General features: G+C 54.7%; 1 protein-coding gene and 1 long non-coding RNA gene across 19 annotated transcripts in view; one reads left to right on the top strand and one right to left on the bottom strand.

Moving 5' to 3' along the window:
- Positions 1-3,372: 3,372 nt before the first annotated feature.
- Positions 3,373-8,632, bottom strand: LOC102167979 (uncharacterized). Of its 4 annotated transcripts, none has more exons than XR_014819978.1 (4): positions 7,060-8,631; positions 5,793-5,936; positions 4,645-4,696; positions 3,373-4,448 (listed from the first exon to the last, which is right to left on the bottom strand). It is a non-coding gene; the product is annotated as an uncharacterized LOC102167979 (long non-coding RNA). The 4 variants fall into 4 exon arrangements; XR_014819979.1 differs by having other exon boundaries at positions 7,204-8,494; XR_014819976.1 differs by having other exon boundaries at positions 6,191-8,494.
- ARHGEF7 (Rho guanine nucleotide exchange factor 7) overlaps positions 8,553-17,958 on the top strand; it is a 104,113-nt gene continuing 94,707 nt past the window's right edge. For 9 of the 15 annotated variants that reach the window (XR_014819967.1, XR_014819968.1, XR_014819969.1 and 6 more), the window contains exon 1: positions 9,028-9,405. Coding sequence is in view for 6 of the 15 variants with exons in the window: in XM_021065922.2 (XP_020921581.1) it covers positions 9,241-9,405 (165 nt within the window). In the remaining 9 variants the exon portion in view is untranslated. Of the gene's footprint in view, positions 8,766-9,027; positions 9,406-17,958 lie in introns of those variants that run through there. The other 6 variants (XM_084982314.1, XM_021065934.2, XM_084982328.1 and 3 more) reach the window with 2 other exon arrangements.

Raw genomic sequence — 17,958 nt, forward strand, 5'->3', positions numbered from 1 at the left:
CCTCTCTCTGAGCCGCAGATCTAGGGCAGAGGGCGTCGCTTTTCTGGTTGCTGTCAGGTGCTAACAAAGAGTCACATTTTTTTTTTTTTTTTTGGTATAAAAAAACCCAGTCCACAGTAATATTAAGCCTTCCATTTCTCATTCAGCTGGAAACGTCTCTCCTCCCCCAACCCAGTCCCAACCTTGACCTGGGATTTTTTGGGGGGAGGACTGGCCTTCTTATGAACTCCCGCCTGGATCCCGTCCCCTCTCCTGTCCCCTGCTGTTCCCGGCTCCTCCTTCGGCCAAGAGGACAGGGGGGAGGCGAGGATGGGACCTCCCGCCCGCAGCCGCTGGTGTGCCTGTGGCCTGTTCCTGAGGCTCAGGAGGGGCCCACAGACCTGCTCCTGCTGTCCGCTCACCCCTCTCAAGGTCTGCTTCACAGGTGACCCTTTCAGAGGCACTAAGTCTGAAAACAGGTCCTCGTCCACCCTGTCCCATTCCCCAGGTGTGCATCAGCTCTGCACCTGTCACGGTACCCCCGGGCCCCAAGCAGGTGAAGTTCTGAGGGCCCCCAGCTGCTGTCTCTGGCCTGGAGTAAAGCCCCAGCCTCTCTGCTTGGAGGGAGGAGAAGGCCCGGCCTCCCTTCCAGCCGGCCCTTCTCTGCTCTCTGCCTTGCAGGGCTGGAGAGGACGGGGTGGTAGGACCCTCGGATCAATACAGCTGCTCCTCGTTCCTCCCTTGGCCTGGCCACTCTCAGCGGGCTGAGCGTCCCGCCCCGCACTTTGCTGACCTCTGAACTCATGTGGGATTGTCCTCGCTCTTTGCGGCTAAAGTCTCTGGCTGGGCTCCGACGGGGTGTCCCACCTTTGGGACCCTGTGCCAGCCAGGGTTCCACCAGGAGGGCTGTTTGAACAGAGAGGCGTCTAAGCGAGGGCCAAAAGGGCAGGGCAAGCACCTGCGCCTGGGGAGAACTTCTCCCCCTCCCCTCCCCACAGGGATGCTACTCAGAGCCCCAGCCTAGGGGACCGCCCTGCAGGCGTCCCAGCGCTGGGACAGGTAGGCTCCCTTGGGAGCGAGGCAGTTCCGCTCCGTGTTCCCGAGTCCGCAGGCACCATCACGCAGTGGAAACCAGGAGTGTCTCCCAGCCTCAGGGATGGCTGCATGCACCTGCACAGCGCCAGGTGTGGTCCCTGCTGCCCTTTCCCGGTGGCCAGAGCCGTGCTGTCCGTGCTCTGGCTTTGTTTCACACACACTAATTCCCAGCCTGCACACTCACCATCCATCTCACCCACCCCTCTGCCAAGCTCTTTCCCAAGGCTGTGGACTTCTTCCTGCTTCTCAGGTCAGCAGATGCTGCTGCTGTGAAAGCATGTCTGTACCTTCTCTCCTTCCCTGGACGTGCTTCCTTAGCCTCACCCTCTACCCCGGGCCATCGCCACCTCCGGGGAAGCCAGCTGGCACCCACACCCGTCTCGCTGGTGCACCGCTGCCCAGCCTGGGCTCTCCGCCTCTCCTCTACACCCCGCCCTGTCCTTCTCGGAGCCCGTGGTTAACTCCCCATCGGCTGGACTCACCGCTCCAGCCGCGTGTTCTCACCTCTGCTGTGAAGCCACGCTTTAATTCATCACCTTTGTCTCGACTCCGTCTCCTCAAGCTGAGGGAACTCCCTCCGTCAGAACTGTTCTGCCGGGAGTGAGGCCTTTACACACAGGGCCAGTTTGCTCACTATCCAGGCAGCATCCAAATGAAAGGGAGCATTTGGATAAGCACACAAGGCCTTGTTCCCTAAGAGACGCCTCTATTTTCCATTGTCCATAATTTGCGGTTTCTGAAAACTGGGTTCTGGAGTTCCCTGGTGGCTCAGTGCGTTAAGGATCCAGCATGGTCACTGCTGTGGTTTGGGTTTGATCCTGCAGGTTCTGCATGCTGCAGGTGCAGCCAAAAAAACCCCAAACCCCCACAAAACTGAGTTCCAATTAATCAAGCCCATGATTCATTTAATGAGCTTTTTTTCTGGAATAAGTCAAAAAAGACAGAAAACGGAGCAATTAAAAATGTATCCTTTTGGAAGGAGACATTACATCCCAAAGGATGAAGTCATTTATAAAACAAAAAAATTTTCATGTAAGATGGATTTTGTTGCCCCTCATAAAATATGACAGGCAGCTAATTATGTTCCAAAGTATTTGTTTGTGGGTATCCACTTCTGTTCATTTTCAAAAAGTACTTCTTCAACAGAAAAAGTGTTTAATTTTTGCAGGAAATATAGGTTAAAAAAATCAATGGGTATTTAAAAATAAACATCAGAGCACTGCCCACTTTTAGGGTCAATGTCTATTTCCAGCTTTACCACAGATGCGCGGAGCCCTGGCACCCAGCCACCCTCCTGCCTCTGTGTTTTATATGTATTTTATATATCTTCTGTAACGTCCAGGCAGGGCACAGGGCACAGCCCTCACTGGTGTCGCCAGGGTGCGTGCACACGGAGGAGGAGACGGATTTGCCAGACATTGTGTTCTAAAAGCCTTGTCTGTTCCAGCCTCCTACGACGAACACAAATGAAAATTATCGGAATCGTTTCATCTCCGTGCCTGTTGCTTTTAGGCAGGATCACCAGGCACAGGACACGTCAGGCGTGCATGTCTTTCTCAGTCTTAGTCTGAAGCCCCAGGAGACCCTGCAGGACCCCAGAGCCCTCTGCACTTCTCTGCCCCGAGGAGGGGTTTCTGAGCTTCCATCAGCTCCGCAAAGGGCTTCTTAACCCGAGGCTGTCAAGAAACCACGTGCAAAGCCTGCCTGGGAACCCCGTCTAGTGTTCCTCCCGGAGGTAAGACAGGTGGGGCGTCTCTCACGGGCAGCCCAGCCCGGGGAGGCCCTGGAACCAGAGGGGAGTTGACTCCCTGCCCCACAGACTGTGCTGCTTCGTTTCCAAGAACCCATGACAGAGACTCATGAGGTGCAGGTGACACATGAAGGGAAGGCGGTTACAGGACGGTGGGGTGAAGAGAGGGTTGGAGGGCAGGGATTATTTATTATTATTTGTTTATTATCAGTTATTATTATTTATATTATTTCTATATTCTAAATATTGAATATATTTATATATATTCTCTATATATTTTAAATACAAATAAAGTTCTAATGATAGTTTAAAGTAGCCAAACCGATTGCAAAATATGGGCGTTCAGGGTAAAAAAGCAGGGAGAAGGCAGAGAATTCCAGGTGCTCTTTGCAAGTCTGGGGTTGAGGGCTGGGGGGGGACAAGCATTCCCAAGGTCTCATTTCATGGGGGGGGGTGAGCAGGAGGGGACAACAGTGCACGTCGGTGGGGAAACAGAGAGTCACGGCATCTGTCTTTCAAAAGCAGAGAAAACAGGTCTGACAATGAGCCAAGAAAGGAAAGACAACCATTTATTAAGTGCAAACCATGCTGCAATTTTTTAAAATTTAAAGAAACAAAGGACAGGAGTTCCCGTTGTGGCTCAGTGGAGACGAACCTGACTGGTATCCATGAGGATGTGGGCTCGATCCCTGGCCTTGCTCAGTGGGTTAAGGATCCCGTGGTGTGACTGTGGCCTAGGCTGGTAGCTGCAGCTCCAATGTGACCCCTCGCCTGGGCACTTCCATAGTCTGGCCATAAAAAGCAAAATAAAACAAAATAAAAATTAAAAAATAAAATGGGACCAAAAAATTGAGTGAAGAGACCTTTGAACACACCAACAAACACATGGAAAAGGAAAATAGAAAACAGCAATGTCAAATAAAAAATAACTTATTTAAAATAACGGGAACAAAGAAAAGTCTATCTGTCAGTACACTAAATGTGAATGGATTTGTTTTCTTATTTAAAAAAAAAAAAGACCCTTCCATGAAGCATAAAAAGTAAACCTGCTTATGCTCTCTACACAATTTAACTTCAGGAGACGAATAAAGGCTGAAAATGAAGATTCCAGGTAAAGAGTCATAAAAATAGGACTGGAAGGATAGCATCAGACCCACTGAAAACAAGGGTAAAAGAAGTAAAATCAAGAGGAAGATGAACATTAGGAGCCGATTCAAGCCCGATTTACGAAAGATAAAAGTTTTCAATCAACCTGCGCTTTGAGCATCTCATACAAGATTTTGTAAGGATTTGAGATTTAGGGAAAACCAACATTAGCAGTTACACCTTCGAGACCTGGACAGATCCAACAGAGAAGGTGGGGATGAGACAAAAGCTCAGGGGTCGGCGTGAGACTCCAGGGGACGGGAGCAGCTCCGGAGCCTGACCCCGTGGTGGTGACTCCGGCTGGAGTTGACAGACGCAGCACGAAGGTACCTGTGAAACCCGGCAAAATCCAAACACTGTCTGCAGTTTATACCGTCGTCAGCCCCCTCGCTGGACTGCCCTCCGGCTCCGTGAGACGTTTTCACCGAAGGAAGCTGTGTGAAGTCCACACGGGAGCTCTCTGGACTGTTTTTGCAACCTATTTAGAATAAATAATTTTATTCTAAAATTATTTGGAGTAAAAAGGTCTTTTTAAAATATAGCACAAAAACCTTACCTAATAAATATAAGCATATAATCTCTTGAGCCAAGCGTATTCATCCTTGTATGTTCATGGGACATTTAAATCTTAGCAAACTTTGAAAAGCAGAGATTTAAAGGCTCCATTGACTAACCATGGTCAGTGGCCAACAAACGCTCAATTCTTGTTCATTAAGAGATACATTCCTATGAAAGAGCGGATCAAGGAAAAGTGCAAATCGCCTTGGAAGCAATGAAGAAGGAAGTACTTTCTAATAAAACCCATGGGGAGCTCCCCCTGTGGCGCAGGATGTTAAGAATCTGACTGCAAAAAGAATCTCTTTCTCTCTCTCTCTCTCCACACACACACACACATATATAAAACTGGGTCACTTTGCTATACAACAGAAACTGACAGAACATTGTAAATCAACTATAATAAAAATAAATACTCAAAAATAATATTGAAAAAACAAGGCTACCAAAAAAAAAAAAAAAACCCGACTGTTGTGGCTCGGGTCGCAGTGGAGGTGTGGGTTCACTCCCTGGCCCCGCGCAGTGGGTTAAAGGAGCCGGCGTTGTTGCAGCTGCGGCAAAGGTCAGGTGGCTGTGGCTCAGGCTCAGATGCAGTTCCCGGCCGGGCATTTCCAGGTGCTGCGGGTGCAGCCGTAAAAAAGAACAAGAACAACAACAACAAAACCTCGTGGGACAGAGTGAAAGCCGTGTTCAGAAAAAAAAATAAATAAATAAAAGGGTAACTAATCCCTCCTCTTGGAACATGAGCAAAGGCAGCGGGAAGAACCACGGCGGATCTGGGCGTCAGCCCACGCCAAAGCCAACACGGCCAAGCCCAAGTTTCACTGCTGCTGGCAGATGGCGTAGGACCCAGGGCCAGAGACCGAGGCCCATGTGACTCAGCCGAGCAGAGAGCACGGCCCCTGGTTCCCACCAGGACCCCCTGTTCCCAAGTCCAAGGCAGTGCCGGCTGGGCTGGGGCGGGGGGCACGCACGGGTCATGGCTGAGGAAGAGGAGCCCCAGTTTACAAGCCCCGATCTTTAAAGGCACTCTCAGTGAGCCCACCCACACTTTGCCTCGCTTTTCTTTTTGTTTTTGTCGCTTCATAGGGCCGTCCCTGCGGCATATGGAGGCCAGATTGGAGCTACAGCTGCTGGCCTACACCACAGCCCCAGCTGGGAACGTGGGTTCCAGCTGTGTCTACAACCTACACCACAGCTCAAGGCAATGCGGGATCCCTGACCCACTGAGTGAGGCCAGGGATTGAATCCGCATCCTTGTGGATACTGGTCAGGTTTGTTTCCCCTGTGCCATGATGGGAACTCCAACTTTGCTGTTATTTTCAACCTGCTGGTCAGCAATCAACTTCGTCCTTTGCCTCGGAGGGGACCATGTCTCCATCTTTGAAAGGCTGTTTGGTCCCGAACACTCCTGAAAAGGTAGAACAGAAGCTGTCACTACTTCCGCTCAGATATTCAGAAATGTGAGAGCCTCGCAGACTAACAGCTCCCAACAAGGACACAAATGAGAAACTTGGGAGAGGGAAATAAACTGAAATGCATGAAATATATTTTTCAAAATCCATGAATTCATCATGATAACTTAAAAAAAAAATCACTGGTTTCCTTTGAAGGAAGCTGGGTCATGACATTGAAAACTGGTAAACGCAGAAAATTAGCACTTACCGCCTGTCCAACACAACGGTTCACACAGCTGACACGAACAGGGCTCCAGGGATAAGTACCAGGGACTGTCAAGCTTGTCCCCCCACCCGACCCCACCCGAAGTCTGGAACCTGGGAGGGGGTTACGGACGGCTGCTGGGACCAGTGAGGATGACGGTGGACCCGTCATGGGTGTGTTGGGACGAGTCTGGTGCCGAGGCAAGAGACACCCTGAGATTTCGCGTTTGCTCTGATGTCGAGTGACAGGAAGCACGGCCTCTGGTGGGTGTTTCCGAGCCACGATCCTGCTTGTGGGTTGACCTTTCTCCCCTCAAAGGTAGGTTCAAGTCTTAACTCCCAGGGCCTCTGGACGTGGTTTACGAATGGGTTTGCTGGATAATTCGATGTGAACCAACAATGGCCTGCTGCCTGGCTCCAGCCCAGCTCCTGCCAGGGCGAAGGGCAGACAGGGCGGAGAAGCTGGCCTACCGCCTCTGTGCACAGATGTGTGGGCAGTGCTGGGTGGCTGGGCTCCTCAGTGGGGGTCTGGAAGGGGCGAGATGGGATGAGGGGTTGCCAGGGAGTAGGGAAGGGCCTGTGATCCCCTCTCAATCTTTCAGGGAGCATCAGTAAAGGGGCGCTTGGCAACCGGTGCTCAGGTGGTGTCTGTAGCTGAGGGCAGCCAGGCCAGGCTCTGCCTGCCCCGCCATCGCCCTGCACAGAGGGCCATGGGCGGTGTGGACAGTGCGGTCGTGGTGGCGGGGATGGAGGTGTGCAAGAGACCTGCAGCGTGGACCCCCTCTCACCCACGGCCGAGGCTGCTTCTAACCCAATGCTGGTGGCAAGTTGGTTAGGGCAGAGCCCTGCATCCTGGAGGGAGAAGCAACCCACCTTCTGGGTAGACACCTGTAGGAAGCCAGCTTGGGGACAGCCTCCTGCAGGGCTAGGGGCCTGTCTTTCAGCGTGGCACACATGTTGAGCCAGTGGCTTTTAGATGGTGACGTGCCCCCCCCCGTAGCTACATAGCAGCATTACCATCACGCCCAACGGTCCAGGTGGGGAGTTTGCACCTTCCGCTCTTGCAATTCGGCAGTAATGAGAGCAAACAGGAATCTCGGGGAACAGCTACTCTCGACTCAACACCCTTCTGGTGATAGAGTCTCCTTGGGCACAACACTCGATGGAGCTGATAACTGCCCAGTTTCCCAGCAAGTGTACAGGGCGAGGTTTGGACCACGGGTGGGCTGTGTCCGTGCTGGAGCTGCAGAGCCCAGGCTTGAGTCCACCTCTGCCACTTTGCCACCTGCTAAATGGGGACGATGAGAGGAACTTCCTAAGACTGTCGCAGTGACTGTGCCACGCAATGCGGGGAGCTGTGACCGCCGTGCACATGGCCCTTATAACCCAGAATTCAGACTGCCCTTTGAATCACTCTGCGTTTGCATTCGGAAAGAAAACTTAACCACTTAATTCGAAGCTGGGAATAAACACAATTCATGATTACAAAAGAAGGACTCCGCAAGAAGGCAGAGGAAGAGGTGAGCTAAGCCTGTGGGTTTTTTTAATCTTCGTGTTTTCTGGCCTTTGTCACCAATTGCATTAACATATGTGCTTGGCACAGAGCAAGTTCTCTGTAGGTGACTGCGAATGCTGTCTTAAATTGCCCCGGGCAGTCATAGCCCGCAAACAGGCAAAGTGCACACTGGGTCCCTCCAAGGAGAGACGCTCCCTTCCTTAGAAGATGGTGTGTGTCAGCCCTCCTCTGAAGAAGTTTTTTCGTGGCTTAGCAGTTGGGCGGCTGAGCTCTTCAGCTCTGGCCCATTCGGACGCAGCCAGGTCTCTGACTGAGACCTCTTGCTCAGGGCCAGTCCAGCCAGGTTGCTTGTTTGGACTGAGTGAGCTGTCCTCACCGTCCTTCCTCCGGGATCATCTGCCCAGATCCAGTTCAGGCTCTGCTGTGTTCCTGACCTTCCTCCCACAGTGTCTGAAACAGCGCCATCAAGTTAAAGCCGAGTGGCTCCAAGGCTTCCGGTCGGGGAGAGTGGGACCACCGCATCCCGGCCGGTGAGGTCACGCACGCGGACGGGCCTCCCAGCAGAGGGCACGCGTGACCCCGGCCGCGCCACGCTCCGGGGCGTCCCTGTCCCCAAGGATGGCAGCAGCCTCAGGAAAATCAGTTCCTCCCCGAATTAGGCCCATCTGGTCACAGATTTAATTATCGTTGTGTTCGGTAATTATTGGCTTGCAAGGTAGCTGAGAGAAGCAAACGTCTCGTTTTCAGCTCCCCCCGCCCCCAACCTCTTGGGGAAAAAAAAAAAAAAAAAAACCTGGCAAAAATAACGTTCATGAATTAGAAGATAAAGGATTCCGGGGCTTCCGAGGAGGGAAGAGGCGGCGGAAGGGCCCGACGGCGAGAGGAGCCTGGCTGGGCTCTCGCCTCAGAGGGGGCTGCGCTGGGGACCCGCCGGGCGCCAACGGCTACGGGCGCGCGCGGCCCGGAGGGTAGGAGGCCCGGCGAGCCCTCCCCGGCCGGCGGGCTGTCGCCTCCTGGAGGTCACCGGGCCCTTGGGGCGGGGGCCCAGCACCCGGCGGCGCAGGTGGGGACGCGCGCGCACAGCCGGCCCGGGTGCGGAGGGCGCACGGCGGCGGGCCCGGGCGGGCGCGGGGGCGCGTGTGCGGCAGCCGGGTGCCGGCGCGGCCGGGGGTCGGGGGGCCGGGAGGCCGGGGGCCGGGGCGCGGGGCCGCTCCAGCGCGGCGTCTTTCTTCTCCTCGCAGTGATGTCATCGGCGGCAGCGGCTGGCAGCCGGGAGGCGGCGGCGGGGGCGGCGCCGGGCGGCCGCCGCAGGTTCATGTGCATCTAATGAAAAGGCACTTGACAGTCGGCCAGGACGCACGCGAGGGAGCGCGAGCCGGCCGGACCGCGGCGCCGCCCGAGCCAATCGCCGTCGCCGGCCTCTCCATGGGCGAGCAGGAGGAGGGGGCGGTGGGCGCAGCCGGCCGGGCCGCGGCCGCTCCGAGGTGAACCGCGCCGAGACGGGCTCGCGGCGCGGGGAGGCCGGGCGCGCCGCCGCTATGAATTCCGCCGAGCAGACCGTTACGTGGCTCATTACCTTGGGGGTGCTGGAGTCGCCCAAGAAAACCATCTCGGACCCGGAGGGCTTCCTGCAAGCGTCTCTGAAGGATGGGGTGGTCCTCTGCAGGCTGCTGGAGCGCCTGCTCCCCGGGACCATCGAGAAAGTGAGTGCCCCCCGGCCCGCGCCCCCGCGGCGGACAGGCCCGGGCGCTGGGAGGCCCGGCGGGAGGAGTCCGGGCGGTGGGAGCCCCGGGCGGTGGGAGGCCTCGCGCCCCACCTGGCCCCCGCCGCGGCCCGGGATGCGCGGAGACGCTCGGGCGCAGGGTCGCCGGCGCCGGCACCTGGTGGCCGCGCGGGCCGGGAGAGCGCCGGGCGCCGCGGAGCCCACGCGCCTCCTTTGTGCGCGGACCCGGGAACGCGGCCCGCGCGGGGGGCGCGCTGGCGGCGCGAGGACCCGGTGGCGGGATCCCGCTCGGGGCGCCATTGTGTGCGGTGGCCGCCGGGGAGGGGGCCGGGCCGGGTTCAAGGGGAACGGCCGGGGGGAGGCCCGGAGGGAAGGGGAGCGCTCCGCTCTGCCCCGCCCGGAGGAGGAGTCGCCCCTCTCCGCGACCCGAGCCGAAAACCAACCGCTCCAGCGCCGCGCACAGCTGCCTCGCAGGCTTTGTTTGAACAGCTTTTGTTGGTGGTACCGTGTGAGAGTTTCGCCCTCTGTTTAACTGACCGATTGCGGTGCGTTTTTAAAAGATGCATTTATCAATAGCCGAGGGTGGGCTGTGAAATGATTTGCTGCCCTCCCCGCGGAACAATTCCCCTGTCCCCAAGCCCAGATGGCAGGCGCAGGAAAGCCCCGGCGTTCTTCAAGTCTGGCATAAGATCCTAGATTTCATTTTCAGGTTCCTACCTGATTTTAAACAGAGCCCCTAGTCCTGGAGACGTCTCTTCTATTGCCTGGTGGTTTCCTCGGGGCTGGAGTGTGAACCTTGACCACAACTCTGCGAGGGATTCAAGTTTGCTTCCTCCGGCTCCGTTGACTAAGTAGGGGCGAGCGGGTAGAGCGGCGGATCCCTGTACTTCAAAAACACTGCAATTCTATCCTAATTTTTTTTTTTTGCCAATACATAATCTTAATATCAGCAGTTACTTAAATGGTTTAAATGTAGAAATTAAAGTGCAGACTAATGAGAAATACTATTTAACTTTGAAAAATGGAGTATATCGGCCCAGCAGCACAGTATTAATTTGCTAATAATAAAATGTTAATTAGGTGACTTTAAAAAGTAAAATGTTTAATCTTTTTAAGTTTGCTCATGTTCTGGCATGGCATTTTAAAGGTCAGAAAAGATTTTATGTGATATGAGTTGTGTATACATATGAGTTTTAGGTATTTTCTTACTTGCAACATATTTCGGAAAGCAGAATCTGCATTTTAGGATGAATAGCCCTGGTCTGTCTGTCCAGGAAATAAAAATGGTGCTTCTAAATGAAGCTGATGTCACAATAAAATTATGATTGAAGATAGGAATAAGGAGCAGGAGCTAACTTTGAAGGCACAGAATACTTGGTTGTTATCTGGATATCAGGACCTCTAGTAATAAAAGACAGATGTTGAAACGCATTGAAAATGCAGGCTAACTTTACCAAAATGGGCTTATGTAAAAAAAATGGTTCCATTCCAAGAGTGAAGCTTTGAGAAACTTCAGAGGCTATTTGACCAAAACCTGTCATTGTTGATGCATGTGTTATTTGGCATATTCGCTGCGTGCCTATTGATTGGCAGACCTCAATAATCACTTTCTTTTAAATTGTTGAACGGTTTTCTTAGAAAACCATAGCATTCCTTTCACCTCGGAAACAACAAAGAGAGGAGTGAATAACATGTTTAATGCGCAGAAGCCCAACGGAAACAACCCAACATGTCCTAAAACTGGTCATTTGGAAACTTCTTACAGTGCAGCCAACCTTTTACCCCCCCGCCCCACCCCCCGCCCCTGACTTGTTTGTCTCAGAGGGACAATCTCAATGAAAGTTCAATATCAAAGTAGCACATTCTCTGTGGTACAAAGGTAGGTTTGGGGAGTAAAATATTAGCCATTCTCTGCCTCTAAAAACCCCTGGGTTTTAGAAGTCTCACGAGCCCGTTCCATTTCCTCAGAAGAGTATTTATTTGAACTTTCTGATGTTTGTATATGCACAGCAGATAGCGTTTGCCAGAAAGCACACGCGGTGAACAGCTTTTGCTCGAATGTTGGAATGTTAGTCTGAGGATGTTTTTCCTTCAAAAGGAACATTTGGGAACCTCACTGAGTATTCCTGTGGACGCGAAAGGATCTGAACTTGACCTCAGTTTGCCACATCAACACACAGGAGACTGGTTATCGGGGTGCAGGCAGCCTGCAACTTAACCTTTGCAAATGCACAAAATTTAAAACAAACCCTCAGGCTGGGGAGAGCATAGCGCAGAATCGGGAGAAGGTTCGGGGTGGCGCAGGGCTCCCATGTGCCTTTTATTAAGAAAGCATGTCCTGGTAGGTCTTGTGCTCGATGTTGGCTTGTTCTGTCTTAGGGCCGGCAAGAGGCTGGAGGACTAAACGGGAAGTTCGTCTCGGTTCAGACGGTTCTGCTCATTTTAAAAAGCATTCTGTTGAGGTTCCCTGCTTTCTTCGGGGGCAGGGGGTCCGACAGGACAAGAGGGGCTTATAGACTGTACACCAGCACTTCAGAAGACAGACCCGTCTCGTTATTGTCCACGATGTGGGGAGAGGAGGGGGTGTTACTAGTTCCCCCAAGTTTTGTACGAGGCTCTTCTGCTTTGACTTTGTCTAGTAATGGCTGGGATTTTGCTGACCTGCCCACACTGCTTGCGTCTGTCATTCCTCCTGTGATGAGAAACACACGCAGGCCACGGGAGCCAGGGAGCCCCGCGAATTAACACTTTAAACAGCTCTGGACTGGCTGGTCAGAGGTCGAAATTGAGAGACAGTGATATTCCCCCTCTGAGCTTCTGCACCATTAGGGAGACACAGTCAAATAGTGGAAGTCACACCAGGCTGCTTAATTCTACTGGTAAATGCAGCAGGTGCAGTTGCTTGCATCACCGTGAAATGTTCAAGGAACGTGGTTCTTCTCTCGTTGCCCAGGATGACAGAACACCGTAAGCGGTCACGTGTGGCCCCGGAGATGCCACCTGTTGGTATTAGTGGAAAGCAGCCGAAAGTCAGATGCCGCCCTCTGGTCCTGCTGGACACCCTGGGGGTGCATGTGCATTCAGACTGGTCGAAGCTGTCGGGCTGTGTCTTAGCTTCTCAGGGCTGTGGCAGCAAAGAACCCCAGCAGGCACCCCCGAGCGTCAGCCTCTCACATCCTGGAGGCGGAGGTCCCACATGGAGGTGGGGGCGGGGCGCTCCCCCGGCAGGTGCAGGGATGTTCTGTCCTGGCCTGTCTCCCCACCGCGTCTCCTCTGTGTCCAGACATCCTGTTATAAGGACACCAGTCCCTGGACGAGGGCCTCCCTCCCAGTGTGACCTCAACTTAACTGATGACCTTGGCAGCGACCTTGTTTCTAACTAAAGTCACGTTCTGCAGCCTGGGGCTCAGGGCTTGACCGTGCGCATCTCCGGGTCCCAGCCAGCCCACAGCAGGTGGCATGATAAGTTGGAACCAAGTCAACTTCCTAAGGACCTACCTGCCTGCAGGGGACCAGCTGCTGTGGGAGAAAATGAGACCAAGACACATGTTCTCATGGGTGTGCTGGTTCAGGAGAAAACAGCTGAAAACGAGCGCGGCGTGGGATGGAAGGCAGGGAGACGTCCGAGCCGGGCGTAGACGGAAAGGAGCGAGGAAGAAGTTGCTGGAGGGGCCTGCGTCCGAGCTGCCCAGCCTCTGACGCGTGTTCTGACACGTGGATTAGAATGTGGTTTGTAGTTCCCAGACTACGATCTGGCAGCGTGAACTGATCTTCCACGGGCTTGTAGAAAATCTTGGTGAATTCTGATGCTGTGTCGGAAGAAGACGTGGCTTTTTCCTAGTGGATTCCTGACCTGCCTTCTGCTCAGTCCTAGGATTCTGGGGCGGGGCGGGGGTGTGGGAAGGAAAATGAAGACCTCATGGCCGCTGGGCTGTAGTTCTGAGCGCCCACGGAAAGAAGTTTGCCTCTTTCGAGGCCCTTTTGCCCTGAGAAGGGTGTGGTCAGCAGCGGCAGTGTGGTGTGTGTCGGGGGTTGCCTTCAGGACGAGCTGGTTCGAGAGGCCAGCGTTCTGTTGGAAATAGCTGGTGAGGTACTCAGAGAGAAAAGCCATACGTCTTGTTCTTTTAAGGAGACTTCTTCAAAGTTTACAAACTGAAATATTGGCTGTATTAAGTTGCTTCTCATGAATCTGCTTAAGGTTTTGGAATGGTTTGTTTTGTAATAATAAACATCTGTTTTTGAAGCACGTGACTTTCAAGGACTGTCTCAGCCCTGCACCAGGGTGATTCTCGTTGGGGTTTTAGGCCCAGAGAAGGGGATGGCTGTGACTGTGTTGGCTGGCTCCTTCAAAATGAAGTGAGCACACATAAATTCATTTTAAATCGGGACCACCTCCAGTGCTGTCCTGAGTGCCAGGCTGGACGTGCTGCAGCGTTAGCAGGGCTGGGGGAGGGGCTGCAGGCTGGCCTGCAACTGCCTCTGGGAGGGACCAGTGTCTCTGCTGTCCCGGGACCCTTCTGTTAATAGCGGTGACACCTGTAGGGGTCTGCCCTCTCCTTTCTCTTTTAAAGAAGAAAAGCATGCGCGCCCTGGGTGGTGGGGGCCGCACTGGAAAGTGGTGGCACTCGGCTGCCGCCCCACAGTCACCTCGAGACTCCCGTTTCACAGGTGAGGACACTGAGGCCCAGCTGTCCCCCCCTCCCGCCCCCGCTAAATCAGAGGCGGTTCCTGCTTCAGGAATGATGGCTCAGGTGGGGGACCAGACGTGGTGGCCGTGGTGGACACAAGAGTCTGCCATTCAGCGGGCGGCAGAGGGGGCAGGGGCCGCGTGGGGGCTGCCGGGAGCTGCTCTGCCTGGCTGGGCGGAGGGGGCGCCCCCGGGGACAGCTGGTCAGCTCTCGCTCCGGCATCCAATAACCCTCGTGGGGCTCCCGGGCCTTCCTGGCCCTGAGTCTCCTGGGAGCCCATCTGTGCGCCACACGTATGTGAAGGTCTGCCTGCAGGCCACTTTTTCGGCGGGGCCGGCGCCAGCCCCTTGGACCGGGATCACATGGGGACCTGTCACTGTCGGGAGAAGGCGGCAGTGGGCACTGGGCTCCACCACGGGCAGCACCAGGGGCCCGGAGAGTCCGTGGTCCTTCCTGGGGTGGTGGTCCCAGGGTATGCTCCAGAGTCCCCCACTTGCTGTGTGACCTCGGGCAACCGGCCTAACTTCTCTGCGTCTGTTTCTTCCTCCTAAAAACGAGATGAAGGGCTCCTGTCGGGGGGAATGGCCTGCTGCGGCAGCAGGGTCGTCATGAGGGTGAACGAGCAGTTCTGCGCACGGCCTCGCAGGTGCTCGTGATTTCGTGGATCAATCCCGAAAACGACGCCTGCTCCGCCCAGAACCGGGCCGGGATTCGAACCTAAAGGCCATGCGAATTCGGGGACATTTCCTTATTCTCACAGCTGGGCAGAGTCCTGCCGCCTGAGGAGGCTGGAGCTTCGCCCTTCCCACCATTGTCTGGGGCGGGGAGGGGGACCGGGGAACTTGGCGTCCCGGGCCCTCGGTTCGTGCCAGGTTCCTGCGCAGCTGCTGAGCGCACAGCTGCAGCCTCCCGGGGGCCAGAGGGCTGAGCTGGGGGCTCGGGTTTCGGGTGTATAGAGTTGCACGCCGGGGGAGGGCCAGGACAGTGAGGGCCCGGCAGCCCGCCTGCGTCGCAGAGGGGGGCCTTGACTTCTGACCCCCCTTCTTCAGTTCCATCACGTTAGGTCAGGGGCGTTTATTTCCTGGTGGTTTTATATTTCGAAGCTTGGCTCAGAATTTTTAAAGTTTTCCGAACAGGATTGGTAGTTCTCAGCCTCGCTTTTGTGGGGTGCTGCTGTGTCTGCCGGCCTCGAAAAGGCGGGCAGAGAGGGTGGGGCTGTGTACGCAGGTCCAACCCATTTGTTCAAAATATTAAATCTGATGTTATCACATTCCTACTCTGTGCACGCCAGTGTACACTTCGTACACTCGGAGCCACGCGTACACGCGTACACATGTTCTGTGCCGCCTTTTCAGGCGCATCGTGAGAGAAACAGTGTGGTGTGCAGTGCGAAGCACGTGCGACTTCTCCGGGGAAGGAATTCTCAGGGCGCCATCGCACCCAAACTCATCGTTGGCCGGTGTTGTCACCAGGGCAGCGGCGCCCGGCTGTGCAGGCGGCGCACGGCCTAGGGAGTCACTCACACTGTAGTCTAAGTGAAAGGCGTTTCTGGGCTGTGCTGGGGGAGGGCTCGGGGGCCGTGGCCGCGGGGTGGGCCTCTGTAGGCGTCAGGCCCGTCTACGCAGCCCATCGGAGGAGGGTTGTGGGAGGTGATGGACGTGGCCCCGATTCTCCCTGCTTCCCGAGCCGTGTCCCTTGTGGAGTGACGCTGCCGCGCTTCCCGTCGAGAGGTGGAGCCTGTTTCCTCCCTTCTTGACTCTGAGCTGGCCTCCGCTTGTCCTGGCCCGTGCGATGAGGCAGAGGGGACAGGCCCCAGTTGCTAGCGCAGGCCTTAGGAGGCCTTGTGCGTTTCCCCACCCTCTCAGACGCGGGCTCCACTCCAAGGACAAGCCCAGGTCCCGGCGCCGAGCGAGGCCACACGGCCGAGAGCCCAGCTGTGCCCGCTGAGGCCTCCTGGGCCACCTGTAGCCCGCTTACCCCCGTTGCTGCAGAGAGCCCAGCCAAGGGCAGCAGAGCCGCCTCCGGCCCAAGGTGCACCGCCAGCGCCTGCTCGCTGCGGCGCCACCGAGGTTTCGAGGCCGAGGTGCTGCAGCCTCGCTCTGCAGAGGTCGGGTTCAAGGCTGGAGAAGAGAAATGGTGTTTGCGCACAACTTCAGTGCTTTTTGAAATACAATTTTTATTTTTTCCACGCCAGCCGATTTACAGTGTTCCGTCAATTTCACCTTTACTTATTACACTTTCAGCAGCTTTTTAAAAAGGGGCCCAAAACATTTCTGTCTTTTCTCTAAAGAAGGTGTATGTCATTCGGAGCCAGAGAAGAGGGGCCCTTAAAGCCTCTTTCAGCCTGCGTCTCATCGTTTTAGTCTGACCCAGGAATCCTCATTGCCAGGTTTGCTTTGAACTCGCAGTTTCTGGCAGGGACGTCCTGTGCTGACGGTGTGACTTTGCTTAGCAGCCAAACCGAAGCCCTTCGGCTGGTCTAGCTCGGGATGGCTGGTAACCGCCTGGCCTGTGATGGCCTTTCTCCCTCATTTCTGAGTGTCTCGTGCTACGTTCCTGCCAGGAAGGCACTTTCCCACCGACTCTCTGGGCATGAGATGGTCTGAGTTCAGAAGCGACTTTTAAGTTCCGTCTGCAGGTAGCAAATTTGTTCTGAGATCTTTCGTCAGAAATACAGATTTTTCTGAAAAAGCCTCCTGCTTCCTGAAGGCCAAGAGACTACGATGCTGCCCCTCACTCTGAGGAAGAAGGTCAGAGGGCCTTTGGCAGAAACTTGGGCGTTTCAGCGGAACCGTCCTGGCGCCCGAGGCCCCTGCTGCTGGCTCTCCCTCGGGAGCAGCGGCCTCGGGGCCGCGTGGAACCTTCTTCCAGGCTTCGTCCGTGGAGGGACCGTGGGGGCGGTGTCCTGTGGTGCTGGAGAAGCGGCCTTGTTCGGGGATGCTTGTAAGACATTGATGCTGCTAGGAGGTTTCTTCTCACGAAAATACGAGATATTCTGGTCATCGTTCTCTTACTCATTAAGATATTTTTGTCCCTTTTGAAAACAAGCTCCATAAATAGAACGGGGTTAAATTCCCCACAGGCTTGTGGCAGAGGTTAAGCTTCCAGAAAGTACCACGCTTTTCGGCCGTACTTTTAAGGGCCAAGAGGCTGGAACTGAGGTTCTCACAGGCTCCATCAGCGCACGAGAAACGGGGAGGTTTCCTTCTCACTCCTCTGCCCTCTGACACGGCACATTTACTGAGACCGAATGTGAGTTGCTGCCGTGTCAGGAAGCCAGGGCTGCTTCTTCAAAGAACTAGCAGTAGCTACATTTTGTTGGCCGAGTCTTAAGCATCCTGCGAATAAATTGTTGTACGGTCTTCTGGGAGGCAGGGAGCACTGAGCCTGCGTGTGACTGAGGACTTGTCGTCTCTAAGAGAGCATCCACCCCAAGAAGCTAGAAAGTAAGGGCAAGTGAAACCCCACGTGAGAACAGACAGAATGGTAAAGAACAGAATGGGAGTCAGTGAAAGGGACAGAAAATAACCAAAAAACAAAAACAACAAAAACCAAAACAACCCAAAACCCGAAACACCAACAAAACCAAAAGCTGGTTCTCTGAGAAAATCCATAAAACGGATGAGCCTCCACTGATCAGGAACGAAGCTCCCCGGGAGGGAAGACCAAGTGATCAGTACGAGGCATCCCCGTAGATTCTACAGACACTTCAGGGATAATAATGGGATGTTCTGGGAGTTCCCTGGTGGTGCAGCAGATTAAGGATCTGGCTTGTCTCTGCAGGGGCTCGGGTCGCTGCTGAGGTGCAGGTTCGACCCCTGGCCCGGCACAGGGGGTTAAAGGAT

Source organism: Sus scrofa, chromosome 11, assembly GCF_054392235.1.
Source record: "Sus scrofa isolate SSC_HxYL_T2T_F1_AM1 chromosome 11, Sscrofa_HxYL_maternal_Yorkshire_Landrace_v2.0, whole genome shotgun sequence".
Lineage (NCBI taxonomy): Eukaryota > Metazoa > Chordata > Mammalia > Artiodactyla > Suidae > Sus > Sus scrofa.